Genomic DNA, 14,751 nt, shown 5'->3' with positions numbered 1-14,751 from the left:
TGCTACAGTTGGGTGTGAAAGCACCACAATGGCCAAGCAGAGCTGATGGCTAGGAACAACTGCGACATTGATCTAAACACCATTTTTCTTTCCCTTGTGCTGTGGAGGATTTTGCTTGGGAATAAAATATAATATGGAAGACCTGTATATAGTGTGGGAGGTTTTCTTTATACAGATTTTGTGGAGTGATGCTAGTATGCTAGGTAAGGGTAACGTTCATTTAGTGGTAAATTTAGAGGTGTGAAAGAAATGTAGGCTTTCTTCACTATTTAAGGCATGCGACTCTTTAATGTACTACATTCATTTGGGACACCAGAAACGTAACTTCTTGCTTTGATGTATAGCTGTTTCTGCTTTCTGTTTTAACATGTTATCAACATGACACTACCCAGGCTAAAGAAGGGGAAAAAAAATTGGCACATTTCCCAGCTGGTCATGGTCAGGGGCTCAGGGCCAGGCGGCCGGCCATAAAATCTGCATTTTGACTTGGCATATCATGGACAGGCCACATTCTGATGGAAAACAAAAGTGCCTAACAGCACTGCCAAAGCCCAGTACTGTAAAATGCATTTAGGTGGTTAGGTCGGTTATTTAGGTAATTAGGTTGCACATCCTTTGCTGCTTGAAATAGTTGCAAATAATTAACAATCAAACTTTGTAGACCACCTCAGATGCAGAATGGATCTGAATGGCATTAGAAACACATCTATAAGTCATGAAAATTAACTATCAGGAACCGAAACTACGAAGACATACGTAGTATTTCTTTCCACGGATAAAATGATGCTCCATAAAAAAGCTTTTTTGTAAGCCATTGTCTATCGTAAAAAACAGTAACCTTAAACCTAAGATTGAAGAGAACAGGGGCCTAACAATCGCAAGTAAAACCAAGCAATGGCGTTCATTATGAGTTAGTGTTGGCAGCTGAAACTATTGCTTGGCGTGACCTTGCAAAAGACGTAAAAAAAAATCATGTATAATTTGGTCATGGGCAGCTGCATAGCATCAGATCGCTGCAGCATTTTTTGCAACCTTGAATTTGTTTAGACCACACATGTAATGCCCAAAAAAATTACTCGTTTGTTAAGACCACAATCTTCCCCTCCATCCAAATTGTTTGAATTATTATGAGATAACACATAATTGCAAGTATTTAAGAAACCAAAATGAAATGAATTGATTAATTCGAGTCTCTTCTTGTTATCCACCCTTCACAAAACACTCTTGTTTTCTCATGAGCAATGTTAGATGTAGTTTCAAAACCATCACAGCCATTCATAATCAAGATTTGGAATGTAAATAGACTTCTTAGTTCAGAAAACAAAATTGATATAGCAGAGAACTCAAGGAAACTTCATAGTTTCTTTTCAATATCAATTACATTTATACAGACAGAATTGGTGAAGGCCACCATGCGAAAACAAGACCATAACAGATCTTAAGTTTAGGAATACTATAAACTATTTTCTAAGTCGTGCACTGCAAATTAAATTCAAGTATTTGTTCGCACAGACTCACACCACAGTAACAGCATCACTTGGGTGGATGAATAATTTGACATCCGTTGGTTACGTAATATCTTCTACGAATTTATGAAAAAATTCTGAAACCAAATCACACAGACAAATCATTCGCTTCAAGGACCATTGACCAATGTCATAATTCTTAAGCTTCCAAACCCCAATATTTTGTGGTTCAATACTAACCAGAAAATATCCATATTTGGTTCAGACAAAAAGCAATTGTAGTATTGTACAAATATTATTTTCCACTCAGAATTCCAACAATTCCAACATTATCACATGAAGCTGAATGAGATGGCCATTGAAGATCCCATTCTTCACTGTAGTAAGGATAATAACGGGCCACACTCTTATCATGATAAGGCATAAATCATCTTATTCATAACTCGGATAAAATACAGAGAATAATCGTGAGAGGTTAAGGCAGAACTACTGGGATAGATTAAAGAATCCTCATCGCAACCTTGAATGTGAAATGCAGAGGAAAGTAGTTCTTCATTCTCCTACATTCTCTTTTACATTGACTTCTACTGGTTGTTGATTAAGCAATAAAATGGGAAGCATATTCAGGTTGAGATATTAATTTGGTCACAACGCTAGCAACTTTCTGACTATTGCCGAAACCTGAAACAAGTTAGTATAATGCAGAGAAGGCAGAGGAAGGCAACCAAGATAAAGATGATCAATTGTTCACATGATGCTTCCAAGACTTCAGAAATTCTATTTATGCTTCAGTTCATCACTCAAATAGATGGTTGATCGATAAATAATTGCAATATATGATATTCTTGACCAACATTAGGCTGTTGCATGAAACACTTATCGCATCTCCATTTCATGAAGAGTAGGAATAACCTCAGCCCACTGCTAGCATGTGTAGCACTTTAGTCATACATTGCCCTCCAATAATTAGAAAATTCAGTCACAAAGGAATCCCGGATGCTGTATATTTCCTCAATCTAAGCACTCAATTATATTAAGGTTATATTCAGAGGCTCCACCATCAAGAATCAAACTCTTAGCTTTGCATATCACATCATCAATTGTATATATACTTTTGGGATTCTGCTGGTGAGACTAATGATTGAAACACTTATATTGAACACTTTCAAGCAGCTCCTAGATGTTAAGTGATTATTTCAGTCAAGAAGATGGAATTCATAGAGACTCATGGTCCTACTCATTGCAGCAACGCTACACAAAAATTCATGTGAATATCTCCTGGCATATCATAGGGAAGAAACCAATTTTTGGCAAGATAGACGAAGTTCAACCGAGATGAAGCAAGTTCAAACTATTATCTAAAAACAGATATCAAGCTTTTGTAAGTTTTTGAACTTGGCTTGAGCCCCATTTTCAACATGTCATCATGAACTTGCATAGCCTTTCTCATATCCTTTACTTGAGACAATCCACTAATCATAACTAAAAAGCTTGCTCTGTTCACCACATTATTACTTCTCATGCATTCAAATATTTTGAAGGCTTCGTCAACCCTATCTTCTGTAAGCAGTTTACGAAGAAGTATATTATAAGTTGTGACATCCCATAATATCTCAGATTTATCCAGCTTATTATGCAACAACAGTGCCGATTCAATCTGACCTGAAGAGCAGTAATGCTTTACTAATAAGCGACAACAAACAGAATCAGGTAATATATCTGCTTGTAACATTATATTCAGTAGGGCTTCTATATCTTTCCAATTTTCTTCCCCGCCCAGCTTCATCATAAACTTGGAAATTCCTGATACAGAAGGGCTAAACCCTTTCACGATTAAATGTATCAACAATTGGTTCACCTTTTCTGATGGAGTTCCCTTGCAAAGACTTTCAACCAATTCTTCATAACAACTTTTATACATCACAACTTTCTCCTTTGAAATTATCTGATACAACCCTATTAGTTCATCTACTCTCCCTCCTTTGCAAAATGCTCTAAGCATACATTCAAATGTTGCATTTTCCAGTCCAACTCCCTCATCCCGTGCTTTATTGAACAAAAATTCAGCAGCATATGATTTTCCCACTTCACAAAATTTCCTAATAACATCATCATACTTCGACGACAGATACTTAGGAAGCAATGCCCTCTCTCTCATAGCGCACATAACCGTGTCTATAACATTAGAATTCCAAAATTTACAAGCTCCATCAAGAATAGAGCCATAGGTGCAAAAACCAGGCTCAAAATTTCTTTCACACATCTCATTTACTTGATCAATTGCAGCTTCAAAGTTACCAATTCTGCTATAACCATCAATCACTAAATCGAAAACAGCCGAATTACAAACACCTGAATCCAATAGCCTAACAACATTCTCAAATTTCCCATTCTTACAAAGAATCCTAGCAATAACAGTCCAAGTACTCGCATTTGGCACAATCCCATTTCGAATCATTGAACCATACAAACAATAAGCTAATTTATACTCACTAGCATGGTCTAAAACATCAAGCACAACATTCACACAACTAGTTTTAGGCAAATAACCATATGATATAATTTCTCTATACACTTTTAAGCCATCAAAATAGAAACCCTTTTGAGCATAGCACTCTATAATTGAACTAAAAGCAAGAGGTCGCAAGTTTGTACCTTTACAAGCTTGAATCATAGAGCGCACAACTTGGGTTGGTGGGTTCACCCCAATGAACGAATCCAAAATGGGTTTAATTGGGTGAGTTTGACCCGACCCGATTAAAATCTGGAAGATTTTGCAGTGGATTTTGAGGTCTGGTTGGAACCCAACAAGATTGGATTTTGCCCAATTGAAGAAATTGAGGGAAATTTGGGGGTTTTCCTGGGTTTTGTGAAGGATTTGAAGGAAGATTGGTGGGGTTAATTTAGGAGAAAGATAAAGGGTTTTGAGAAGAGATTGCCAGTTGTGTCTTTGAAGAAGAATGGAGGAGATTTGTGAGATAAGTTGGCGTTCTTGGGCTTGGATTCTCCAAGTAGATGAAGTTGGTGAAGAGGTTGATGATGTTTTAGCAGAAAATGTTTTGATGAAATGGTAACAATGGAGTGTTTTAGTGAGGGACATTTGTGTTCTTCTGAAGCTTAAGGTTAGAGGATACTAAAAGTAAAAGTAGAGAAAATCCAAGTTTATCCCAAGGGCAATTTCGATATTTCTGACTATCAATTACTCCCTTCGTCCTAAAAGAATGACTCTTTTGACTAAATTTTAGTCCCAAAATGTTTATCCCATTTATATTAAAATACCCTCTAACTTGCAATAATGTTTGTGCAAAATTAGTTTTTCCATATAAATTTTGTTTTTTCTATGTACTTTTATTATTTTCTATATCTATTTTTTTATTTATCTTTTCAATGTACTTTTATTAGAGCAACTCCAAAGGCAAGTTAATTGTCAAATTAGCTTGTCATGCCACATAAGCTTTTAAGCTCAATTGTCATTTTAGCTACTTTGAGCTCCAATGGCTAACTATTAGCTTACTATTTAAAATGAACCCCACCTCCTTAATTTACGTTTTTAAATTACAAATTATTTGTTCTAATTTGTTTTATTTTGCCAAGTTCTTTTCTAAGCAAATTAGCTTGGCAAGGTTAATTTGCTTGGCCAAGCTAATTGCATTTTCTTACTCCAATGGTCAAGCTAGTAGCTAGGGATTATTTAATATTGCAAACAAGTCCCTAGCTACAACCATTGGAGTTGCTCTTAGCTTTTCCTTACACTTGTATTTCCCATTTAAGTTTCTTAATACCCGTAAAAACTCCCCAAAAGGATCATTCTTTTAGGAAAGGGGGGAGTAAAAAAAAAAACTAGGGGTGTTTATGAAATTTCAACATTTGTTTTGCTTTTACTACAGAAAACGGAGAAGTTGGGCATCATTAGCTTTTTGTTTGACCATTAACGGAGATCAGTCACAAATAGGGGAAAGCTCATTTTCAATGGTGAAATTAATGGAGGAGGGAAATAACACTTACCCTTTGGGTTACCATACCCTGAATTATTCCATTTTGTAGGATTTTCGTTTAATTTTGCGGCGAAGCCGCCGTTAATGTTGGTGCCGGTGTAAGAAGGAAGATGAAGATGGTGGTTAAGTTTTTTAGAGGTGGTGGTTTATAGGAGGAAGGATATGGTGGTTATTTCAAGTGGTGATTCATAGGAGGAAGAAGAATATAGCGGTTAGCAAGAGGAAGATGGAGATCTGGGGTATTTACTTAACGGCGTTAATTGACAAACAAAATAATATTTTTAATTTCCAGTTTTTTATTTTCAATTGTTTAATCAAAATCAATGATGTGGCACCATGAGAGATAAACAATTTTGTCTCTCATAGAGAGAAACCTGAGTGCGCTCTTAAAAGTGTGTTTTACAAAGGTAAGTCATGATTTTCATTAACAAATTAAGTTTATCCTTTAGTCACAGTGTCTATCTTACACACAATACATTTTCATTTTCTTCCTCGGTTGTTCATTTCACTTGAATAACGAAAATCATCAATCCAAAAGTGGAATTACAATCCACTACAAGTATGAATTTATTTTTTGTAATTAGTGCAAATTTTAATAGAGCAAGTATCAATGTGTTCATAAACTCAAGACAATGGAGAAATATTGTGAGCATCAATTATAATGTTACAATATCATTTCTCCTTAACTTGTGTATATTGCGATCAATCTCTATAATAACAATTGCATGGTTTAGTTCTTATGTAAAACGAAGAGGAAACTCTTAGATAAATCATTGTACTAGAAACTTCATAGCATGAATCAAGAAAGTGTTTTTTTTGTTTAGCCCTACTTCTGTCCTTAATTAAAGCGTCAGCTAGCACTCAACCACCCCAAAAAAAAAACCAATGCAAAACAATGACTGATCTAAGTCTTTAACAATTTTATTTTTTGGTTAATGAAAATCAAGGTGCAATTTTGTAAATGCTGATAGATGATTTGTTATGAAAGGTCGTGTTCTAAGTTACGTAACTTAATGGGAAAATGTGACTGTACATTCAATTGATCTAATGACATTGTCTAATTTTGGTTTCAAGCAACACTAACTTTTGATTAATTTGAGTCCCTTGCTAAGTTGCTATTATACATTGTCTTATTTAGGGGAAAAAACATGGCAAGTCTTATGTTAGGATGGTCAAATATATTCGGAACCAAAACATACAGATGATACAATGATGCGAAAGTAAAACGATGATAGATTAAACTTCTAGAATTAAAAAAAAATAAAATATATATATATATATATATATATATATATATATATATATATATATATATGAGTCAAATAAATATATAAAAAAGAGTCCATGCCTTTTTTTCATCATATTTTCTTTTTTTATTATACCCCCTCCGTCCCTTTATTCTTGCCCCATTGTCATTTTTAGGGTCAAATTTTAAAAACTTTGACCATAAATTACCGTTAATCTATAAAAAATAATATAGTCATAATTGAACTTGTTAGATTCGTCTCATGGTATATTTTATTAATATCACGTTTTTATAATTTTTACGTTTATGGAAATAAAGATATGGAGGTTTTAAGACACGTGTTGAGGACCGTACACAGTCAAATGGGGCTAAAAAATATGGATAGAGGTTGTATATTCGAAGAGTCCTATAAAAGAAAGGAATCAAAGAATTGTTAGTTCTTATTATTAGCTAGCTGTTAAACCTTTGATTATTTTTTTCTTATTTTTTAAAAGTTACGTAATATATAAATGTGCCTTAAAGAAAAAAGTAGCAAGGTTGCCAATTTTATCATATGATTGAAAAAGAAAAAATGTGACAGCTGTGGGATTTGAACCCACGCCCTTTCGGACCAGAGCCTAAATCTGGCGCCTTAGACCACTCGGCCAAACCGTCTTGATGTTCATAATTATCTCCCTAAATTTATAAATAAGTAGATTATTTATATTCTTATGTTTTAATTTCGTAAGTCAAAACTTTCATATTCTTGTGGACCAATATTTTACTTTGCATTTTGGTCACATGTACTATTATACTGCACAGCACTAATCTTTCATACAATGCACTAGTAGATCATAATTATTATCATGTAAGTAAAGTAATAACAGATATCAAAGCATAGTTAAACTTAGCTTAAATACTTGTATTATTCGCATAATTTTAATTAACACCTTCAGCACCGACACATGGGATAATGGTAGTTGAGATGTCAATGTAAGGCATATCACATGTTGCATTATATTTGATTGAACTTGTTATTTCTTAAATCCTTTGACTTTTTTCTTCTCCCAAAAAATTACAACTATCTTATTTTAAAGTGCATCATAAAATAAGATAGACCTTAATAAGTCAAAAAAAAAGTACAAGAGCGATCAGAGAACTATACTATTTAAAAGTTTTCAACAAAATATCATATACGAAGTATGTGATTGTGCTGTAACTATTTCACATTGGAAAAAATAATAGGGAATGACTATCATATAAGTTTGGCGAATTTGTTCACTTTACCAATTGGATTTAAGGTAATATCATGGTGGTATGGGTGTGTTAGTGTGTAGATTGTTATGTGCGTTGTTTTAGTTATGGTATGTAGATTGTTCCTTGGTATAGGTGTGTAGATTATTTTGATTTAAAAAAAAATAATAATAAATAAAAGGTTATGATGTGTTATTAATTTATTTATTATAGATATTCTAGCGATAATAATTAATGGGGATGTTTATTGTTTGGATTTTTTATCATGCATGTATTAATTGGAGTATTGTTAGGTGTTCTTAATTGATATTAGGTTGTTTCAAAAAAAAAAAAAAAAAAAAAAAAAAAAAAAAAAAATTGATATTAGGTTTATTGTCAATTTGCCTAGCCTAACCCTAAGCAAATTAAAAGACTGTGAGGGATACATCCAACCAACCTAGAAGGTGATGATAGTACACACCACATATGTTGTTATATTACTCCATAGCTTATAAATAGAAATATTAACTTTCATTTTAATAATTATATACTTCCATGAAAATGTATCACCATTAAAGGTTGATCGCCTTTTAAAACTACAATCAAAAAGCTAAAAACTATGTTTATATACGAACAGAGAGAGTATTATTTTGTTTTGTTTGTTCACGAAAAATTGACAATGTAACTATAAGCAACTATGCCAACCAATAATGGAACAATAATCATGATTAGAACTTAGCGTAGGCTTTGCTAATCACATGGTAACTGAACTGGCAAGACTTAGCTTATGTTTGGCAAACCAATTAAAGAAACCATGAAATTATATTGCATTAAATTAAATCAAAAGCAGCTTCATCATAGCTCTATCTTTGTTGGTCCTTATTATATACAAAGTATGCATGTAACCGATGAGCATGTTGGTCATTTGTTATCCAAAGTTATTCCAGCTATACTTTCACCTGTCTCTTATTGGTAACTTGAATTGTCCTTGAGACAGCCAGAAGACAAAACCTTTTGGGTTACAAACTTAATTGGATTCTTTAATTTTTGATTAATCTCTTTAACACATGTAATTAGGACTCCGTACATTGTTTGTTTTGAAGATTAAGAACTTTAATTTATCCTTTCTCAAAGTGGATGAACTACTTAAATGAGATTAAAAACATATGATAGATCTAACCAAAGGTTCACTTTATGCTCGATATATTCTCCTAATTTTTATACAAGTACATACATCATTAGGCATTAGGCAATTTTTTTTGTAAAATGTTAAATTTATAGTAAGTTTAGACAGTAAAACTTGACTCTGAATATGTAAAAAAATACTTTAGAAATATATGACTCAATTACGTTGTATTTGAAGAGAGTATCTTTTAACTAAGCCAACAAAATATATAAATCTCAAGTGAAAGTTTATTCAATGATGATTCTCTTGATAGCTTATAGCATTTTGTTATGCTTTGGGATATTGAAGACTTGTAGCATTTTTATTTATGCGTTGGAATGAAAACATAGACCAACCTCTTTGCAAAAGAATAAACTAATTTATCCTAACAAATTACAGTTTAAAATGTAGATTATTAGAATCAAACTACATGGAAGAGGATGTGCAATTGTACTCAAATTTAACCAATTAAACCAACAATTAGCTTCTAAAAAACAATGAAAATTAAAAAAAGCGTCCAAATTTTGAATACTTAACTAATTATCTTCAATGGTACTAGTAGAATAATATGATTAAAATCAATCATAAGGTTTTAGCCATAAGTTTAGACTTTTGGTTGACTAGATCCTTTGATATGGTATCAAAGCTAGTGTGACAAAAAACGTTATAGGTTCAAACCTCATCTACAACTTCTTTCCAAAGTGAAAATTTAGTGTTCAATATCATGAGAAGTTTCATGCTTTTCGCATTTCAAATCCAAAGGTGTCTTATATGTGAGGAGCTGTAATAGAATATAAAATCAATTATAGGTTAGGCTTCAGCCATTAGCTTAAGTTTTGTCTGAGTTTATGGTTTGGAATATACTTCCCTGGCTCGTTTAGTATTGCAAGTTTGCAATGATTGGAGTTTACAAATCTTAACGCAACACTTTGACTATCATTATCTCTAATTATCCGTAAAATAATTATAAAAAGTTTACCTCAAACCAAATTGAATAAAACTTTGTATAAACATACTTTTCATTGATAATTTGTCAAAAAAAATGGTTACAAAAACTGTGTCAAAACTCAATTACTGAGTATTACACTAATTATAAAATGGATGGAGTAATAGACTTTGGTCCTGTTTTTTTTTTAGCTGTTGTGATCTGCTTTGCTCTGTTGAGTATTAATAATTTGCTGACACCTACTCTGCTCTGCTGAAATTTATTTTATTCTGCTCAAAAGCTTAAAAGAATAGGGCCTTAGACTTGCACTATTTTTATTTATTTATTTATTTATTTTTAAATTAGACTTGTACCATGTAACAATAACCAAATCTTTGATCAGTTAACATACAACACGGTCAGGGATCAAAACCGACACATTCATTCCAGTTGGCAAGGTGATGGTGGGAAACTTTAGGTTAAATAATAAAATTAATAGTAAATAATAATTATTATTATTAAGTTAATGTAGAGGGCCAATGAAAGTCTACTTCCTAGATCACGTTCTTACATAGTGTTGATACAAACAATTGGGCCCCATTTTATATGGTATTTTTACGACAAGAGATGGTGCCTTTTCATGGGCAGCCTGGATTTTCTCATTTTTCAATTGGCAATAATCCATCCTATATTCTATGTCACTTCTACTCTGTCTCTACTTGTGCTATAACAAGCATATTATTCATTATTGGGCAGTGAGTTAATTTTCTACCAATGTCAATAATTTTATAAATAAGGTTTTATTATATTGAGTGGTAATTCGTTTATTCTGTAATGGGTTGGAAATCTTGGAATATATGCATGTGAATTCTGACGATTTAATCTTCTATGGGATGAATTATTATGATTTCTTTTTCTTAGATAATGCAGTGCATACGTAATTTGATCTCATATATTGGGTATTACGAGTATCTCTTAATTGTGTTCACTGATTGTGTGACGACATGCCAATAAAAATCACAAATTGTTTTGATTAGTTGTAGAGCTTGTACTGCTTGTACATCTATTAAACCCAAAAAAAAGTTAGCTACTTCAAATTTATCTTGTGTTCTTGTCTTTAGCTTTTGAAGCTTCGACGGTTAATCATGAAATTAAACACCTCTCATCATAATTAATACATCAAATCTAATTATGTAATACTGTAAATTTCTAAATGAAAAATTAAACAACTTAAAGCGAAAGACACATACCGACCTTTTTCATTTCTACCACATGACAAATTTTCAACTAACACACATTTTCACACACAAAAAGTACTCCGTAATACATACTCCTTTAGCTAAAAGTATCATGCCATTACCATCAACAAATTAAAATTGCTTGATTAATGGCATAAGTAATATAATTACCCCACCCCCCAAAAAAATTGAGCAATTGGGAAAAAATTATCAAATAAATGTCAGCATTATTAAAACCAAAAGTAAACCCAATTAGTTATTTTTATTTATTTATATATATATTATATATTTTTTCTTTTTAAAAAAAACTACCTCTTTCACACCCTAACTTCACTATACAAAGCAGAGTCAATTTAAAAACAGAGCATTGATTACTCAGCTCTTCTTCAGTTTTCTCAAGTGAAGGGAAGAGAGAGAAAACTCAAAATTCCATCAAAAATGGGGAAAAGAGTATTTCAAATGGCAATTCCTCTATTCTTTGTAGCTTTAATGGCTACCATTCTTTCATCATCTTCAGCTGTTTCATTGTCAAAAGGATCATTTGATGAAAACTTTGACATCATGTTTTCTGAGAGTAATTTCAAGACTTCTGAAGATGGGCAGATCTGGTACCTCTCCTTAGACAAAACAAGTGGTAATTATAATTTGTTCTTGTTTATATCATACTCTAACTCTGTCTTTAAAAGTTTTTCGTGTTCTGACACTTTTCTGTGAGACAATCAACAGGAAGAATTTTTAGAGACGAAAATACAGTTATTAGTTTTCTTTGAACTTAAGTCATCATTTCTTTTGGGTTTCAGGATGTGGGTTTCAAACAAAACAGAAGTACAGATTTGGGTGGTTTAGTATGAAGCTTAAATTGGTGGGTGGTGATTCTGCAGGTGTTGTCACCGCTTACTATGTAAGTTCTTTTTATTACCATTTTAGACTTTTATTCCGCTCTATTAGGAATCACTAGTTACATGTAGATGGTGTAATTTGAACTAGTAATGCGACAGCTAAATCCGAAACAAGATAATAATTTGTGTTTTATTGCAGATGTGCACAGATGTTGATGCATCACCAACAAGAGATGAGCTAGATTTTGAGTTCTTAGGGAATAGAACAGGGGAACCATATATAATTCAAACAAATGTGTATAAAAATGGAACAGGAGGAAGAGAAATGAGGCATGTATTATGGTTTGATCCTACTGAAGATTATCACACCTATTCAGTCCTTTGGAACTCCCACCAAATTGTGTAAGTATAATTTCTTTTGTTGTTTTATTTCATTGTTAAGAGTATAATCAAGGTTCTCTAGGACTATTCTTTCACAAAAAAAAAAAAAAAAAAAAAAAAAGTTCTCTAGGACTCCGACAATTTGATACTTGATCACACATTGTTATTTCCGATGGTCTTATTAATAGTACGGAGTATTAACTAGTTTAAACAGATTGATGTTGAAGGGTAGCTTAGTTGGTAGCTATCTTGTACGTCACTTGTGAACAAGGCTATCAAATCGATTGTCACCCGTTTGAGATTCGATCTCGGGTACTTGGTTTGATGCACCGCCATGGGCGCCATCACGTGTTATGCTTTAACATAAATAATCGTGGTGTGTTTGATAGGTAGTGATAAACAATATGGTTGGAAATGAATGTGTAAACAAAATAAAATCCGATGAAAATATTTGGTAATGCTTGATCACTTCAAAGCGATGATTTATCTTCAATGTAAACAAAAATTGTTTATCGTGGCAAATTTGTAAATAACTTAACAAAATATCTCAATCAGTATGTCATTTTCGTAAATAAATCAACATTTGTGAAACCCAAATTTAATAAAAATTATTGACTAATTTATACAAATGTTACTAGATCAACACTTTTTTGTTTATCACGAAGATAAACTTGTATTTTCTCCTTCAAAACATCCCTTTTTCTAGTTCTATTTGCGTTGCCATCTATTACTTCATATTTTTTTATGGACAGGAATAAATTTATGATCAATCTCTAAAATTTACTCCCTAATGTGTACAGATTTTTCGTTGATCAAGTACCAATAAGAGTATACAAGAACAATGGCAAACCTAACAACTTCTTCCCCGACGAGAAGCCAATGTACTTGTTCTCAAGCATATGGAACGCCGATGATTGGGCAACAAGAGGTGGTCTTGAGAAAACTGACTGGAAGAAGGCGCCTTTCGTGTCCGCCTACAAGGACTTCAGCGTCGATGGGTGCCAATGGGAAGATCCTTACCCTGCTTGTGTATCGACCACAACAAAGCATTGGTGGGATCAAGCCCCTTCTTGGGAATTAAGTGATTCTCAAAAAGAGGATTATGCTTGGGTGAAGAGGAACCTTGTTACTTATGATTATTGCGAGGATACTGAGAGATATACTACTCCAATGGAAGAGTGCTCTTTGAATCCTTGGAAATAATTTTACATGAAACTACAGCAAATTTTTTCTAGCAAATTTATTGTCTTGGCTTATAGTAATTCTTCAATCTTCTTATGTATCAATTTTGAGCTTTTTATTGGGCTATCAATTGTGTAATTTATTATTCTTTATTTATTATTTATAACAAAATTACTTCATGAACATGGCTTACACATTATGTATGGAAGATATAATTGGAGTAGAGTGTAATGTAGATGTTTTTATGATATTCATAAAGCCAAAATATCTAATCTAAGTGTTACGTACATCTTTTGTGGCATAGCTAATTTTCATTTAAATGAACTAATTATTTACACCCTACATTAAGTGGAAGTGTCCGTAAGAAGTCTGATCAACTAAACAAGTTGTCTATAATTCCTAGTATATGAAAATTATTGGACAAATCAACTTCATTGGACATGTTATATCCATATTCAATTAAATGATAGACCTTATAATTTAATTTTATTTATGCATTGCAACGGCAAAGGTGTTGACGATGATGACTAGTCAAGAGGAGGGACATTTATTTGTTGATTATTCAGCTTAATCTCTTCAGTTTAAGGCTTGTTTGGTATGGCTAAATTTTATAGGTCCATTGTTTTGGTGGAGTATTTATGCACCTATTTTGGAAGCTTTTGGAAAAATCAAACAAGGTTAGTACTTGCTCATAATTTCGCAAGAATTATCTAATTGAACATTATAGAGAATCTTGACATTGGAAGCAACTAGAAATATGGTTTGTGAAAGTTTCAAAACATTAGGCTACATGAATGATGAAGGAAGTTCTGGAATATTATAGGAATTTCTTCCAAGCTCCATCTTTAACTATAAAAATTGGTGATGGACATTCGATCAAGGAATACATACGCAAAAAGCCATACCTATACACAAGTCTTCCCACACAAGAAGTCATACCCCCTCCTTGTATATTATCCATCTTCTTTACTACTATTCCACTATTACCTTTGTACTTAGGGGTCATTTGGTTGAATCATTTGATATGGATTGGAATGGAGTTAGAATCCATTCCATCTACTTTTTTGTTTGGTTGAGATTTTTAGTAATGAAATCTCATACC

General features: G+C 32.7%; 2 protein-coding genes and 1 non-coding gene across 3 annotated transcripts; 1 reads left to right on the top strand and 2 right to left on the bottom strand.

Annotated features, from left to right (window-relative positions):
- Positions 1 to 2,820: 2,820 nt before the first annotated feature.
- On the bottom strand, positions 2,821 to 4,566 carry LOC110687188 (pentatricopeptide repeat-containing protein At4g21170-like). Its single transcript, XM_021863801.1, has one exon. The coding sequence runs from the start codon at positions 4,564 to 4,566 to the stop codon at positions 2,821 to 2,823; it is 1,746 nt and encodes a 581-aa protein (XP_021719493.1).
- Positions 4,567 to 7,281: 2,715 nt separating this feature from the next.
- Positions 7,282 to 7,361, bottom strand: TRNAL-UAG. Its single transcript has one exon. It is a non-coding gene; the product is annotated as a tRNA-Leu (tRNA).
- Positions 7,362 to 11,565: 4,204 nt separating this feature from the next.
- Positions 11,566 to 13,775, top strand: LOC110687324 (probable xyloglucan endotransglucosylase/hydrolase protein 8). Its single transcript, XM_021863959.1, has 4 exons — positions 11,566 to 11,881; positions 12,048 to 12,148; positions 12,286 to 12,488; positions 13,268 to 13,775. The coding sequence occupies exons 1-4, from the start codon at positions 11,686 to 11,688 to the stop codon at positions 13,668 to 13,670; spliced, it is 903 nt and encodes a 300-aa protein (XP_021719651.1). The 5' UTR covers positions 11,566 to 11,685; the 3' UTR covers positions 13,671 to 13,775.
- The last annotated feature ends 976 nt before the right edge of the window (positions 13,776 to 14,751 follow it).

The sequence above is a fragment of the Chenopodium quinoa genome, unplaced genomic scaffold (genome assembly GCF_001683475.1).
Source record: "Chenopodium quinoa cultivar QQ74 unplaced genomic scaffold, ASM168347v1, whole genome shotgun sequence".
Taxonomy (NCBI): domain Eukaryota; kingdom Viridiplantae; phylum Streptophyta; class Magnoliopsida; order Caryophyllales; family Amaranthaceae; genus Chenopodium; species Chenopodium quinoa.
This window is presented reverse-complemented; position numbering and strand designations above follow the sequence as displayed.

What these genes read in the sequence shown, in the direction of transcription:
- LOC110687188 (XM_021863801.1), bottom strand. Translation starts at nt 4,566, where the DNA reads ATGTCCCTCACTAAAACACTCCATTGTTACCATTTCATCAAAACATTT.
- LOC110687324 (XM_021863959.1), top strand. Translation starts at nt 11,686, where the DNA reads ATGGGGAAAAGAGTATTTCAAATGGCAATTCCTCTATTCTTTGTAGCT. An exon ending in CTCCTTAGACAAAACAAGTG is followed by an intron (nt 11,882 to 12,047) that starts GTAATTATAATT and finishes TTTGGGTTTCAG; the next exon opens with GATGTGGGTTTCAAACAAAA. An exon ending in GTGTTGTCACCGCTTACTAT is followed by an intron (nt 12,149 to 12,285) that starts GTAAGTTCTTTT and finishes GTTTTATTGCAG; the next exon opens with ATGTGCACAGATGTTGATGC.